The sequence below is a fragment of the Hippocampus bargibanti genome, linkage group LG07, assembly GCF_051943395.1.
Source record: "Hippocampus bargibanti isolate YZ-2025 linkage group LG07, ASM5194339v1, whole genome shotgun sequence".
Lineage (NCBI taxonomy): Eukaryota > Metazoa > Chordata > Actinopteri > Syngnathiformes > Syngnathidae > Hippocampus > Hippocampus bargibanti.
In genome coordinates this window covers 7,575,380-7,591,284 of record NC_142740.1, presented here as the reverse complement: position 1 = coordinate 7,591,284, position 15,905 = coordinate 7,575,380, and the positions used below count along the sequence as shown (strand labels likewise).

The 15,905-nt window shown below is 40.7% G+C and overlaps 1 protein-coding gene across 3 annotated transcripts in view; it reads right to left on the bottom strand.

Annotated features, from left to right (window-relative positions):
* Positions 1-15,905, bottom strand: part of fnbp1l (formin binding protein 1 like) — an 85,135-nt gene that overhangs the window by 8,797 nt on the left and 60,433 nt on the right. For 2 of the 3 annotated variants that reach the window (XM_089000170.1, XM_089000171.1), the window contains exons 9-12: positions 10,921-11,142; positions 7,179-7,352; positions 4,427-4,536; positions 4,128-4,260 (exon numbers count right to left, since the gene is read on the bottom strand). In XM_089000170.1, coding sequence (XP_088856296.1) covers positions 4,128-4,260; positions 4,427-4,536; positions 7,179-7,352; positions 10,921-11,142 — 639 coding nt within the window. The remainder of the gene's footprint in view (positions 1-4,127; positions 4,261-4,426; positions 4,537-7,178; positions 7,353-10,920; positions 11,143-15,905) is intronic. The other variant, XM_089000172.1, reaches the window with a different exon arrangement.

Here is a 15,905-nt window from a genome sequence, read left to right as displayed (position 1 = left end):
ATATATATATATATATATATACACACACAGTAAAGTCTCGTTATATCGATATCGTTTGTATTGATAATACTGCTTATTACGACACTATTTTCATTTCCCGAGCACATTTCTAGTCTTTTTATGTATAATTAGTTCCGTTTAGTACGATTCGTGGTTTTTGCGATAATACGGTTACTACGGTGCTCTTTTTCATCTCCCGCCGACCATTTTGCTATGTTTATCTGCATACACGCAATCGGTCGCGCCATCGGCCTCGCCATTGGTCGACTTGGTCACGTGACTTGGTCACGTGAGTTCGTTACGTGACCAGCTCCCGTGTATCAGAGCCATTTCCATTTTCAGACGCTAGCTTGTGTGTAGCAGACGAGATTGAAGTGTTTGTGTTAAAAGGTAAAAATGGGAAGCAGAAGAAGATTGATGACTTTTTTAAATTGCATACATAATACAGTAAGATGTAAGCGTTGCAGTTTCCCTGTTGTGTTATGTACATGCCCACTGTACTGTATATGAATGGAATCGTTTTTTTCAACAATGTTTCTTGTTTTGTCTGCTGAAGCGTGATTTTGAAAATTACCATACATTCCATACTGTGCATTAAAGGACAACCGATGTCACTTTTTATTCAAATGCAAAACACCAATAAAAATGACTTCACGCCAAGACCTCTTGCATTGCTTGTGAATCCAAACAATGGCTTCAGATTCGGATAATATGCTTTCTTGTTACACATCCAGTTATGAATATGATGCAAATACACTGTAGAGGAAAGCACTGAAGAGGAAATCATACATGTTTGCAATCGATTAAAGAATTATATGTGCCATTTTGAGGCAACATTCGGGGAACATCTCTCACCCCCCCAAAAAAAAGGCACAAAATGGCGAGCTCATGGCCAGCTCCGTTTCTTATATGGCGCTTGGATACCCTCTTTTGGCGGCTTTTGTTAATGCAGTTCGGCGCAGGACGGATATATCGACAGTACGGTTATATTGACATTTTTTCTAACTCCCGAGAATATCGATATAATGAGACTTTACTGTATATATACACATATATATATATCCATATATACATACATATATACATACATACATACATATACATACATACATATAAACATACATATATACATACATACATACACATACATATATACATACATATATACATATATATATATATATATATATATATATATATATATATATATATATATATATATATATATATATATATATATATATATACATACGTACATATATACATACATATATATATCGATGAGAAGGTTTCTTCAGCCGTCATCTGTACAAAAGTGAAGGTTTCGGACGTTTCGCCTCCTATCCAAGAGGCTTCGTCAGCGAACTAAAGTCTGACTGGTCGTATCGGCCCCATTTTATATATCCCTAATGTCCAGACCTGGTGGCGCCGGACACAGCTATGATAGGTCCCTACTCTCAGGTTGGGGGGGGCGCGGGACCCCCCCCTGTGGCCCCACTGATTGTTCCTACATTCCTGACTAACGATTGGCCTATTACCCCCACTCCCCCCGGTATCACCTCATCAGCATAACGACCCTCATCAGCATTGCGAAAGTTGCCTAACCTGTTTTGCCTGAGCAGGCTATTGTATGAACGATCCAAATTGAACCTCACACCACCAGACCGGTTTAATGAAGGATTTTGTTGTTTTATAAGAATCGCCTCTTTTACCCCCCTTTCAAACCATCTATGTTCTTTCGCTAAGATTTTAACCTCATTGTCGTCAAATGAGTGGTTAATAGCTTTTAGGTGCAAATGTACTGCCGATTGAGGCCCACTAGTATTATCCCTGCGATGTTGATAAAGTCTTTTTTTGAGAATTTGTTGAGTCTCCCCAATGTACTGCTCTTTACAATTTTCATTCTTACAATGTATGGAATAAACTACATTACTTTGTTTTTCATTTGGTAGCCTATCTTTTGGATGCACTAATTTTTGCCTTAACGTGTTTATCGGTTTGAAATAAGTAGGAATTTTATGTTGCCAAAGGACTCTTTGTAATTTTTCAGAAACTCCTGCAATGTACGGTACTGCTACTCCTCTCCTTTTAGAATCTTGAGAATTATTGGTTTCGTTCGCTATTCTTTCTTTCTGACATTTGTTGAATGACCACTGAGGGTACCCACAGTTAGTGAGTGCTCTCCTGATATGTTTTGACTCCTTTTCTCTACCTTCAGTGCTAGTTGGTATTAGTTTAGCCCTATGCTGGAGGGTTCTGATAACTCCTAGTTTATGTTGTAAAGGGTGGTTAGAGTCAAAAAGTAAGTATTGGTCAGTGTGCGTAGTCTTCCTAAAGACTTCTGTTTTTAGCGCTCTGTCCTCTTTTATAATTACTTTACAATCCAAGAAGGCTAGTTGGTTCTCTTGAATGTCCTCACGAGTAAATTTAATGTTGAAGTCTACAGAGTTGAGATGATCTGTGAAGGATTGAATTTCTTGTTTCTTAATTATGACAAAAGTATCGTCCACATATCTAAACCAGTGTCTAGGTTTTGTCCCTGGGAAGGATGTGAGGGCCTGTTTCTCCATCTCTTCTATCGGCAGTACATTTGCACCTAAAAGCTACTAACCACTCATTTGACGACAATGAGGTTAAAATCTTAGCGAAAGAACATAGATGGTTTGAAAGGGGGGTAAAAGAGGCGATTCTTATAAAACAACAAAATCCTTCATTAAACCGGTCTGGTGGTGTGAGGTTCAATTTGGATCGTTCATACAATAGCCTGCTCAGGCAAAACAGGTTAGGCAACTTTCGCAATGCTGATGAGGGTCGTTATGCTGATGAGGTGATACCGGGGGGAGTGGGGGTAATAGGCCAATCGTTAGTCAGGAATGTAGGAACAATCAGTGGGGCCACAGGGGGGGGTCCCGCGCCCCCCCCCCCCCAACCTGAGAGTAGGGACCTATCATAGCTGTGTCCGGCGCCACCAGGTCTGGACATTAGGGATATATAAAATGGGGCCGGTACGACCAGTCAGACTTTAGTTCGCTGACGAAGCCTCTTGGATAGGAGGCGAAACGTCCGAAACCTTCACTTTTGTACAGATGACGGCTGAAGAAACCTTCTCATCGATGGACCACTCCTGTACGACTGAGAGCTTACACAGACATACATATATATATATATATATATACAGTAAAGTCTCGTTATATCGATATCGGATATATTGATAGTCCCGGTTATATCGATATTTTTTCGGACTCCCTTGAATATCGATATAACGAGACTTTACTGTATATATATATATATATACATATACAAACGATGAATATATATATATACATATACAGTAAAGTCTCGTTATATCGATATTCAAGGGAGTCCGAAAAAATATCGATATAACCGGGACTATCGATATATCCGACCCTGTTTGCATGTAATTTTCTCCGTGCGTGCATATAAATAGTATCGATATAACCGGGACTATCGATATATCCGATATCGATATAACGAGACTTTACTGTATATATATACATATACATATATATACATATATATATATATATATATATATATATATATATATATATATATATATATATATATATATATATATATATATAAATTGGAAAAATCCCCATTTTAGCATATTTTTTAAAATTTGAAAATCGCCATTATAGAAACGTTTTTAAAAGTTAGAAAATCACTATTTTAGAATTTTATTTTATTTAGAAAATCACCATTATCAAAACATTTTTTTATTAAAATCACCATTTTAGAACATTTAAAAACATCTATAAAATTGCCATTTTAGAATTTAGGAAAAATGTGAAAAAAAAATCAAAATTTTAGAATTGTTTTTTACATGTAAAATCGCCATGATAGAAACATTTTTTTTAATTAGAAAATTACCATTTTAGATTTTTTTATAATTTAGAAAATCGCCATGATATAAACTTTTTTTAAATTAGAAAATAGCCATTTTGAAAAATTGGGGGCTCATTCCGTCAATGACGCACCTATTTTTTTGTTCCTAATTGAGCCTCGAGATGGCAGCACTTAGCAAACACAGCTAACAGTGCTGCTGTCCAATGTCTTCATTCTATATGCCTCCTTTTCAATGGGGGAGGTGTTTCTTTTCTGACCTCATGTCTGTGGATTTCGGATCGTAGCTTCTCCATGTTGCAAATGGTCTCGGATATTTTGGGCTGTAGGCTGTTGGGGTCCCCCATGTGCGGCGATTTCTCATACACGTCTTTCATTTTGTTCAAGGCATCCCTAGCAGAGGAGATGTCACAGATAAAATAACGATGAGCAAGACAGCATCTTTATCACTATGTTGCCCTTTTTCTATTCATTTGTGTCCAATTCAAAGTATCAAAATGTCAATTTTGGTCATCCAAATTAAGAGTTTTGGTGTGGGAGAAGAAAGAAGACGACGTACCTCTGATCCATCTCGATTTGGAGCTTGTTGTTGAGTTCATCGATTTTCTGCTGCAGACGCTTCCTCCTCTGCTCAGGGGGCAAGTGGCTGTAGTCCTCCACCGACGGTGCCTGGGGTGTAGGGGGATGGGGGGGGGGGCAAAATGTCAATAACTACACTTGACTGACATGCATGCATTCATGCACGTTACGCTTCCCTTCTGGAAAAAGGACCCACATGACCCTCGCAGGAAAAATAATAATAATAATAATACATTTCATTTTTCAGAATCAGAAGAATCAGAAAATTTCCCCATTGTGGTCACTTTACAGTCACAGGATAGGTTTTTCTGTGGGTGAGCAGCGGCAGCCACATGCGTCAGCATTCACTCAACTGAATAAATAGCTAGTTAGCTAATAGATAGCCAGATAGCCAGCTAGCTAGCTAATAGATAGCCTGCCAACCAGATTACTAGCCAATAGATAGCTAGCTAGCTGGATAGATAGCCAGCCAGCAAACTAATAGAATACTCATGAAAATATTTTTTTCAGGTTCAATGGGAAAACATTGGGCGGCAGAAAGGCACGTTGGGGGGGGGGGGGGTTGACGACGAAGGGATTTTGATGGATATAACTGGGATAGTCCACAGGTTGAAGTTTAAGCCTATTTTCTGATGACCACTTACCATTTTGACGGACCACTGTGGGAAGGGGGGGGGTGTTAGGCATGAGCGATTCCAGAAAGAGCAAACAGACGACATGAGAAGGGGGGGTTAGTGGAATGACGATGGTTAAAAAAAATGGTGAGTCCAAAAGCAGCCGGACAGATGCATGATGACTTATGGCTCACTTGCGACATTTTAATTTTGCCCCCCATTGACTTTTTGATTCACGTACAAAATCGATGGTGTCCAATCTATGGCCCGGGGGGTTTTTATGGCCCGTGATATGGTTTAAAAATATTTTAAAAAGGTGATGTGATGAATAAATATGTTTATATTCTGTAGAACATTTCAATTCACTTTCCAATGTACAAATGTATTATTGGTGATTTAAATAACAAAATTCGTTGGAGATTAAAAAAAAGTTTTGAAAAAGTGATTTTGACTTCAAGACGGCGCAACGAGAGTGGCTGCCTTTACTAAACCTTAAACCTGGGAAAAAAACCTTAAGCCTAGAAAAAAACCTCAAGCCAGGAAAAAAACCTTAAGCTCCTAAATTTTGTTTTTTCTACTTCCTTTTTTTCCTCTTCCATTTCGCTGCTGTGAATTGAGAATGTCTCCATTGTGAGACCAATAAACATTTTCTTATCTTATTCTATTTCAGAGACAAAATTTTTTAATCCACCCTATGGCTAATTTCTGAAGAGATCACATAAATAATAGCTATTAGCTAGCGAGCTAGCTTTCTATCTATTTGAGCTATATTGTGGGTGGCTGGCTGGCTATCTAGGTAGCTATCTGTTCGCTATCTATTAGCTATCTACTGGCTGGCTAGCTAGCTTACTATCTATTTACTTCCGGGTTGAGTGAACGCTGGCGCGTGTGGCTCCCGCTGCTCACCCACGGAAAAACTTATCCTGTGACTGTAAAGTGACCTTGAGAGTTTTCAAAGGCACTTAGAAATGAAATGTATTATTATTATTATTATTATATTATTAGTAGTAGTAGTAGTAGTAGTAGTAGTAGTAGTAACTTAGTATAATAATATAATAGTAACTTAACTTAAAAATGTTCACCTTATGACAGTTTTTTGGGGCGCTGTTCTGAATGTGGAGAAGGGATTCAGTTACTGCAGATCTACTCTGAAATTGAGGGGCTGTTGGCCACCACAAAAAAATAGAAAAATCTCCTTTTTAATAATAATATTTTTGTCCATCAATGCCTTGAATAGAAAGCTGATGAGACAATCCAAACATGATACAATCATATCCTTGATTGACTTTGATTGGCGCGTTACAAAAAGTTGACGAATTCCGAAGTGGCCCCTAAAATTATCCAAATTTTCTGTTAAATAAAAAAATTAATACAATTATTAAAATTATCCTAAATTAATTCACTTTTTTCTGATATTCCTCAATTCGGATGAATATGTCGGGTGGACCTGAGGTATGAGTCATTCATTTTTGGCGGTCCAACTGAGAGCCACTTGACACAAATGACGGGCGTAAAAACCAAACAAGACTTTTGTGGTCTTGTTTGTCTTGCTGTTCAAGGGGACTCTCAATGGAACTAAAGTCAACGACCAAAACCACAAAGTCAGCAAAAAATACATAAAAAATAACAGCACGGCACACCATATCAGCACTGCAAACCAAAATCATTGGACCTCATTTTTAGTTTGATTACGGTACAATGTATGGTGTCAAAGGTGTCAAAGTCAAGGCCCGGGCGCCAATTCTGGCCCACCACATCATTTTATTCGGCCCGCAAAAGCAAATCAAGTATGCCAAGTGCCATGATGCGAGCCAAAGTCCAAACCAAGATGTCAAATTGTTGTATGTAAACCACAATAAAAGTCATGATTATTGAGTTCAAATTTGAAAACTAGCTATTCATCAATTTGTTGTGCGTTCTAGATGTAAAATGTGTTTACATTCTAATGGCTTCCCCAAATTTATGCCGGACCCCCGAGAGGAAAACGTCATGACAATGTGGCCCGTGGCAAATAAAATGAGTTTGACACCCCTGCCGTAGGAGAACACACGAAATCATCAAGGCAAGGTGATCTGGCCGAAAGAAAGTCACATGACGCGACGGTACTTCCTGGCTCACCCCTCTTCTGAGCCCCTTCAAGTTCTGTGGGATTCGGGGTACGGTGGTCTTTATGTCGGACAGATACTGGTTGACTCGGTCGGAGCTGAACCGATTGGGAGGGAAAAATTGCGTGGATGGACGTGACCGGGAGGAGGATGAATGGGGAGGTGGAGGGGGAGAGGAAGATGGGGACTGGAAAAGGGGGACAGGAAGAGAGGACAGAAACCAAAGTCAGGACGGCACATTTTCCCCTTGAGGGTCAAATTAATTATTTTTCGGTTACCGGTCCGTGTGTTGTTTGGTACCAAACTGACAGAGAAAGAATACATAACTCTGCTTACTTCATTGCTTCTTGCTTTCTTCATTTCGCCATCCGTTTGATTCATTTTGCACTCTCATGTTTTATTTTGAAAAACGACCGCATTGTCTATCCACAATATGTCACTCTTGACGCATGTCGCTCTTCTCTTCTTCTTCTCCGAAAATGAAATCCAGGAGCTGTGTCATATGCGGCGATGGCGAGTCTTATTTTTCAAGCACTTTGTATTTGCTGCGCATTTTATTTTGAATATTTTGAAAGTACGTTTAAAGATTACCACAGCATCCAAACAATGAGAAGGTTTCTTCAGCCGTCATCTGTACAAATGTGAAGGTTTCGGACGTTTCGCCTCCTATCCAAGAGGCTTCGTCAGCGAACTAAAGTCTGACTGGTCGTATCGGCCCTATTTATATATCCCTAATGTCCAGACATGGTGGCGCCGGACACAGCTATGATAGGTCCCTACTCTCAGGTTGGGGGGGGCAGAGGACCCCTCCCTGTGGCCCCACTGATTGTTCCTACATACCTGACTGGCCTATTAACCCCACTCCCACCGGTATCACCTCATCACCATAACGACCCTCATCAGCATTGGCATGTTGCGGCCAGTTCATTGTGTCATAATTTGTGTTTTTTATTCGGGTTTGAAAATACAGTCAAACCTTGATTTTCAAACGTCTCGGTTCTTGACAAATTTAGTGTTCGACTACAAATTTCAGTTTTTTTTATGCCTTGGTTTACAACCGAAAATGGATTCTGGACCAAACTGAGCGCACCTGAATGCACCACTCGACTCCCCCCCCCCCTTCCTTATACAGTGATACCTCAGCTTACGAATTTAATTGGTTCCCAAAATGTTTGTGTAAGGCGAAAACTTCGTCTTCCAAACATTTATATCACATAAGAAACCATTAAAATACGATTAATCCGTTCCCAGGTCCCCATAAAACATAATTTAACGAAATAAGCCTTAAAACTACACAAAATATACCTTATTTTATGTATAATAAATGTGTTATTGTATTGTATATAGAAAAATAAACTATACTGTATAATAAAGTCATTTATTTATCTTTGTGATGGTAGTTGTCATTGGATGACGAACTTCCAGGTTGCCTCTTATCCGAGTGAAGTTCCCGTGCTTTCTTGGGGATAATACCCTCACTCACACTGTCCCCTGCTAGCTTCTTTTCATTAATCATTAATAAATAGATATACGTTTTTCAACCTCTTCTATTGCCTGAGACCATTGCTTAGACAACACAGAAACACCCTTCACCACACGTACCAATGGTACTGGGACACTAAGTCACACAAACGCACACCTCGTTCGTGTTTATTGATGATCTCCTTCTTCTGCTCGACCGTAATTTTCTTTTGTGTACTCTTCGGCCAGTGATGGGGTCTTTTTCGGTCCTGTAATAGCAAAAGTTCTCCACTCTATAACAGACCACGTCCACACTCAAATAAAGGGGGTGACGAAAACTAGTCTGCCATCCACCGTGGCGCTGTTCAACCGTGTGGTTTGGTGTTCATCCGCCGAAAACTTGTCCACTAGCCACCATGGCACCGTGTGGTTTGGTTCGTCCGCCGAAAACTAGTTCGTCGGCCAAGACTATATTATCGTGAATTTAATGTTCGTAAGGGAAAAAGTTCGGGAGCTAAAGCGTTCGTAAGCTGAGGTATCACTGTATATCAATTGCAGGTGTTGCGTCTCATTATGACCGACGGATTATATCATTATACTCGTGTTTTTGCGTGTTTGTATTGTTTAATCACGATAAAAAAAGCAGACATTGATTATAATGGGAAATGTTTTGGTTTTCGAACAAATGAGTTTTCAAAAGTTTCTGGAAGCGATTATGGTTGAAAACCCAGGTTTGACCCAGTTTTAATGCAGTTCATATCATATTATGTTGTTATATTTATCTGTCACACATTATATATTGAAAATATTGATTGACATTGAACCGGTTCATGGGGAGAAAAAAGTCAGGGGGAGGGGGGGCACCGTTGTAAAAACACATTAAACCGGCTCCCATTGGAAGCACAGATAAAGATATGTTGTCATAATGAAGGACATTTAATTTGTTGTTGTTTTGACTTCAAGATGGCGCCACGAAAGTGGCTGACTTTACAGCCGCTGCTAGATTTTTTCCCCACTTTTTCCTTTTCTTTTCCTTTCCTAACTTTGCTGCTTTGAAATCAGAATTTCTCCAATGTGAGACAAATAAAGGTTATCTCATCTCACAAGAAAGTGCGATTTCATTTGAATCGCAATACAAGGCTAACAATTAGCCGCCAATATGCTAAATAATCAAAGCCATGTTTTCATAGTCGTGCGGTACGAAATTGTACAATAAAAGTCATCGATCGCAGGAAATCATTAACATCGTCCTCAAACCGAGTTTTCCGACCCCGAGGTGGCCAACCGGGAGATAATAATTAACCAACATTGACCCTATGAAGAAGAAGAAGGCCAAGGTCCACCAACGTACCAACGATTCGACGGTAGGTGACAAAAACCTGTCAAGAAATGTAAACGCGACAAAATATCCCCAGGATAAAATTTTCACAAGGTCAAATTTGAAAATACAGTAAAGTCTCGTTATATCGATATCGGTTATATCAATAGTACCGCTTATTACGATACTATTTCTATGAACGCAAGGAGAAAATTACATGCGCGCAGGATCGGATATATCGATAGTCCGGTTATATCGATATTTTTTCGGACTCCAGAGAATATCGATATAACGAGACTTTACTGTAATAATAATAATACATTTCATTTATAAACAAACCTTTCAAAACTCTTAAGGTCACTTTACAGTCACAGGATAAGTTCTTCAGTGGGTGAGCAGCGCCAGCCACACGCACCAGCGTTCACTCAACCCGTAAGTAACTCAGATACAAAGCTAGATAGCTAATAGATAGCTAACAGATAGATAGCTAGGCCTTTACTCAACCCGGAAGTAACTCAGATAGAAAGCTAGCTAGCTAATAGAGCACTAATAGATATATAAGTAACTCGGATAGAAAGCTAGCTAGCTAATAGATAGCTAACAGATAGCTAGCTAGACCTTCACTCAACCCGGAAGTAACTCATATAGAAAGCTAGCTAGCTAATACATCGGTAATAGAAGGCTAGCTAGGCCTTCACTCAACCCGGAAGTAACTCAGATAGAAAGCTAGCTAATAGATAGCTAACAGATAGCTAGCTAGGCCTTCACTCAACCCGGAAGTAACTCAGATAGAAAGCTAGCCAGCTAATAGATAGCTAAGCAACTCGGATAGAAAACTAGCTAGCTAATAGATAGCTAACAGATAGCTAGCTAGGCCTTCACTCAACCCGGAAGTAACTCAGATAGAAAGCTAGCTAGAAATAGGCGCTAGATTATCAAGCTAATGTTTGATACGTCAACTGTGGTCAAACGTTACCTTGGGTTTCTTCCCAAAGAGCCAGAGTTTGTTCTTGGCTTTGCTCATTGTGTGTTTAGGATCTGTTCGCGGTCCCGGCGCTCCTTCTCGCTCGCTTTTAGGCGTGTTGCTGATGGCCCCATCTGAGCCGGTTCGACTGAGGTTCTGGCTGAAGTCCTCAAAGGGGAAGTCGCCCGGAGGGTCAAAGCCAGATTTAAACGACTCCACAACAATGCCGGAATCCTGTAGCAAGGTCAAACAGGAGCCAATTTAACTCATTCAGTGGCAGGCGATGTGCAAATAGGTGTCCACGCCAGTGCCAGGGTTTGTGTCATTCTCACTCAAATTGCAGCACCCACAGAATATTGAGTTTGAGGACTACATCAACATTAAATGCAGTGTAAGAAACCTTAGACTCTTCTTTCATCAGAAAAAAAGTTAATTCCTAAATTTTATGGGTCTGGAGTTATCTGAGCTTGAAATGAGGGGGCTGTACAAAATACAATGTACAGTGCCTTGGAAAAGTATTTGGCCGCCTTGAACCTTACAACCTTTCGCCACATTTCGTTTCAAAAATAAAGATATGAAATTTTATTTTTTTGTCAAGAATCAACACGTGGGACACAATCGTTAAGTGGAACATTTATTTGATAATTTAAACTTTTTTAACAAATAAAAAACTGAAAATTGGGGCGTGCAATATTATTCGGCCCCCTTGCTTTAATTGTTTGTAGCGCCACCTTTTGCTCCAATTACAGCTGCAGGTCGCTTGGGGTATGTTTCTATCAGATTTGCACATCGAGAGACTGACATTCTTGCCCATTATTCGTGGCAAAACAGCTCGAGCTCAGTGATGTTGGATGGTCTTCAGCTCTTTCCACAGATTCTCAATTGGATTCAGGTCTGGACTTTGACTTGGCCATTTTAACACCTGCATACGCTTATTTTTGAACCATTCCATTGTAGATTTGGCTTTATGTTTTGGATCATTGTCCTGTTGGAAGATAAATCTCTGTCCCAGTCTCACGTCTTGTGCAGATACCAGCCGGTTTTCTTCCAGAATGTTCCTTTATTTGGCTCCATCCATCTTCCCATCAATTTTAACCATCTTCCCTGTTCCTGCTGAAGAAAAGCAGGCACAAACCATGATGCTGCCACCACCATGTTTGACAGTGGGGATGGTGTGTTCCGTGTGAAGAGCTGTGTTGATTTACGCCAAATCTATCGTTTTGCATTGTGTCCAAAAAGTTTAATTTTGGTTTCATCTGACGAGAGCACCTTCTTCCACATGTTTTGTGTGTCTCCCAGGTGGCTTGTGGCAAACTTTAAACGAGACTTTATATGGATATCTTTGAGAAATTGCTTTCTTCTTGCCACTCTTCCGAAAAGGCCAGATTTGTGCAGTGTACGACTGATTGTTGCCCTATGGACAACAATCAGTCGTACACGTCAGCTGTAGATCTCTGCAGTTCATCCACAGTGATCATGGGCCTCTTGGCTGCATCTATGGTCAGTTTTCTCCTTGTTTGAGAAGAAAGTTTGGACGGACGGTCTTGGTAGATTTGCTGTGGTCTGATGCCACTTTCATCTGGATTAGGAGTCCAAGATGGCGCCCGAGTAGGCAGCCTTCAGCAAGTGCTCTGATGAGCCTTGCTTTTTTTGTTGCTTTTGTCTTGTTTTTGTGTTTTCTTTTGTCACTTTGTGTTGTTGTGCGTCGTGTGGAACGGATCCGGATTGTTTTTCAGCATTTTTGACCACGACATTGATCAAGGAGGAGACTGTGCTGAACGGTTGCGCCTTTTCGGCAGCATGAATATGCCAGTACTGTTTTTGAAAGGGAGGAATGTCGGTGCCATTCGACTGTCATCGCTGGACAGCTCTGGGGCCATTGTGTTTTTTTTGCGCCTGTAATGGGCAGCATTTTCATAGCCCCGCTTTGTTCAGTGGACAGTCTGTGGGCTGGATGGATACATGGCTTGAGGAGCCCGCGATAAGAAGAAAGGAGCGTCAGCGCAAAGCGCCGATGCGTATGTGGAACTGTCGCGGCTTGGAATTGAAGCGGATTTATGTGGGACAGGAGATGTGAGACAATGTCTTTTCGTCAATGGACGCTACAGCTTCGTGTTTGCTTTCAACATTTAGCTTGTAGCTATATGTGCAAATTCCACCATGACGTCCTTGATCAACTGCTGAAATGGATGCTTTGATCCTCTCCTCTTTCATCTAGAACTGCTTCATGTCATCGCAAAGAGGGTACCGCAAGTCCTGAAGAATGAATGACTCTATGTAAATCCAAATCCAAATCCAAATCTCAATATGATGGCTTGCACAATGCTCCTTGAGATGTTTAAAGCTTGGAAAATCGTTTTGTATCCTAATCTAGTTTTAAACCTCTCCACAACAGTATCTGGGACCTACCTGGTGTGTTCTTTGGTTTTCATGATACTCTCTGCACTTCAAACAGAACCCTAAGCCTAGCACAGAACAGGTGCATTTAAACAGAGACTTGGTTACACATAAGTGGATTCTATTTATCAACATCAGTCAGTTAGGACAACATTGGATCATTCGCAGATCCTCACTGAACTTCTGGAGTGAGTTTTCTGCACTGAAAGTCAAGAGGCCGAATAATATTGCACGCCCCACTTTTCAGTTTTTTATTTGTTAAAAAAGTTTAAATTATCCAATAAATGTTGTTCCACTTCACGATTATGTCCCACTTGTTGACACAAAAAAATAATTTCATATTTTTATGTTTGAAGCCTGAAATGTGGCGAAAGGTTGCAAGATTCAAGGGGGCTGAATACTTTTGCAAGGCACTGTAAATAGAAAGCGAACCAGCTAGCTAATAAATAGCCAGCTAGCTAGCTAGACAGCCAGATAGCTAATAGATAGAAATCTAGATAGCTAGAGAGCTAATAAATAGCTAATAGATAGAAATCTAGATAGCTAGAGAGCTAATAAATAGCTAAGAGATAGAAAATACCAGGCTCGGTAGCTTTAGGGTCTGCATTTTACACAGAAGAAAACTGTGCGATGATTGATTCGCGTGTTGTTTTTAACCTTCGATATGGTCACGGTGAACAATATTAATTCATTCACTGCCTGACGATGTGCAAATAGGTGTCCACTCCAGTGGCAGGGTTTTTGTGATTGGCAGTCAAATTGCAGGACCCACAGAATATTGAGTTTTAGGACTACATAAACATTGAAAGCAGTGTAAGAAACCTTAGACACCCTTCTTTCATCTGAAAAAAAGAGTTAATTCCTAAATTATGAGTCTGGAGTTATATACGCTTGAAATGAGGGCAGCTGTTCAAAATACAATGGAAGTAACTCAAATAGATAGAAAGCTAGCCAGCCAGCTAGTAAGTAGATAGCTAATAGATATATATCTAGATTGCTAGCTAGCAGGTCATTTAGCAGCCTGCTAGCTAGCAGGTCCTTTAGTGACGTCACATACGGACTCGTCATCAACTCAAAAACAAGACTTCATGAATATTCAGTGTATGTCTTAAAACGTAAAATATGGCTATATGTGGCGGAATCTTTGTAAAGTGCGCTCAGTAGAAGTCATTTGAAGTCTTCTTCTTTTCCTTTCGGCTTTTCCCCTCAGGGGTCGCCACAGCGAATCAATGTCCTCCATCTATCCCGGTTTTGTGCATCCTCTTCTCTCACACCAGCTACCTTCATATCCTCTTTGACCACATCCATAAACCTCCTCTTCGGTCTTCCTCTCGGTCTCCTGCCTGGAAATTCAAGGCTCAGCATCCTTCTCCCGATATAGTCACTGTCTCTCCTCTGGACATGTCCAAAACATCTCAGTCTGGCCTCTCTGACTTTCTCTGCAAAGCCTCTAATATGAGTTGTCCCTCTAATGTACTCCTTCCTGATCCTATCCAACCTGGTCACTCCCAAAGAAAACCTCAACATCTTCAGCTCTGCTTCCTGTCTTTTCTTCAGTGGCACTGTCTCCAGTCCAAACATCATGGCTGGTCTGACCACGGTTTTATACACTTTTCCTTTCATCCTAGCTGAAACCCTTCTATCACACATCACACCTGATATTTTTCTCCAGCCGCTCCAGCCTGCCTGGACACGCTTCTTCACCTCTTTTCCACACTCTCCATTGCTCTGGACAGTTGACCCCAAGTACTTAAAATCCTCCACCTTCTTTATCTCTTCCCCCTGTAGCATCACTCTTGCACTTGGATCCCTCTCATTCACACACATATATTCCGTATTGCTGTGACTGATCTTCATTCCTCTCCTTTCCAGGGCATATCTCCACATCTCTAGTTTCTCCGCCACCTGTTCCCAGTTCTCGCTACAGATCACAATGTCATCTGCAAACATCATGGTCCAAGGAGATTCTTGTCTAACATCGTCTGTCAGCCTGTCCATTACCATAGCAAACAAGAAGGGGCTCAGAGCTGACCCCTGGTGGAGTCCCACCTCCACCTTGAATTCCTTAGTCATACCGACAGCACACCTCACAAGTGTCTTACAGTCATGATACATGTCTTGCACCGCTCTGACATACTTTTCCGTCACTCCAGACTTCCTCATGCAATGCCACAGCTCTTCTCTGGGCACCCTGTCATACGCTTTCTCCAGATCTACAAAGACACAATGCAATTCCTTCTGACCTTCTCTGTACTTCTCTATCAGCATTCTTAAAGCAAACACTGCATCTGTCGTACTCTTTTTTGGCATGAAGCCATACTTCTGCTCACAAATGCTCACTTCTGCTCTTAGTCTAGCTTCAACTACTCTTTCCCAGAGTTTCATTGTACGGCTCATCAACTTTATTCCTCTGTAATTAGTACCACTCTGCACATCTCCTTTGTTCTTAAAAATGGGCATGAGTACACTTCGTCTCCATTCTTCAGGCATCTGTTCACATCTAAGATCTTGTTGAATAACCCAGTCAGGAACACCACAGACACTTCCATACCTCGATTGGTAAATCATCAGGCCCGAGTGCCTTTCCCCCCCTTCATCCT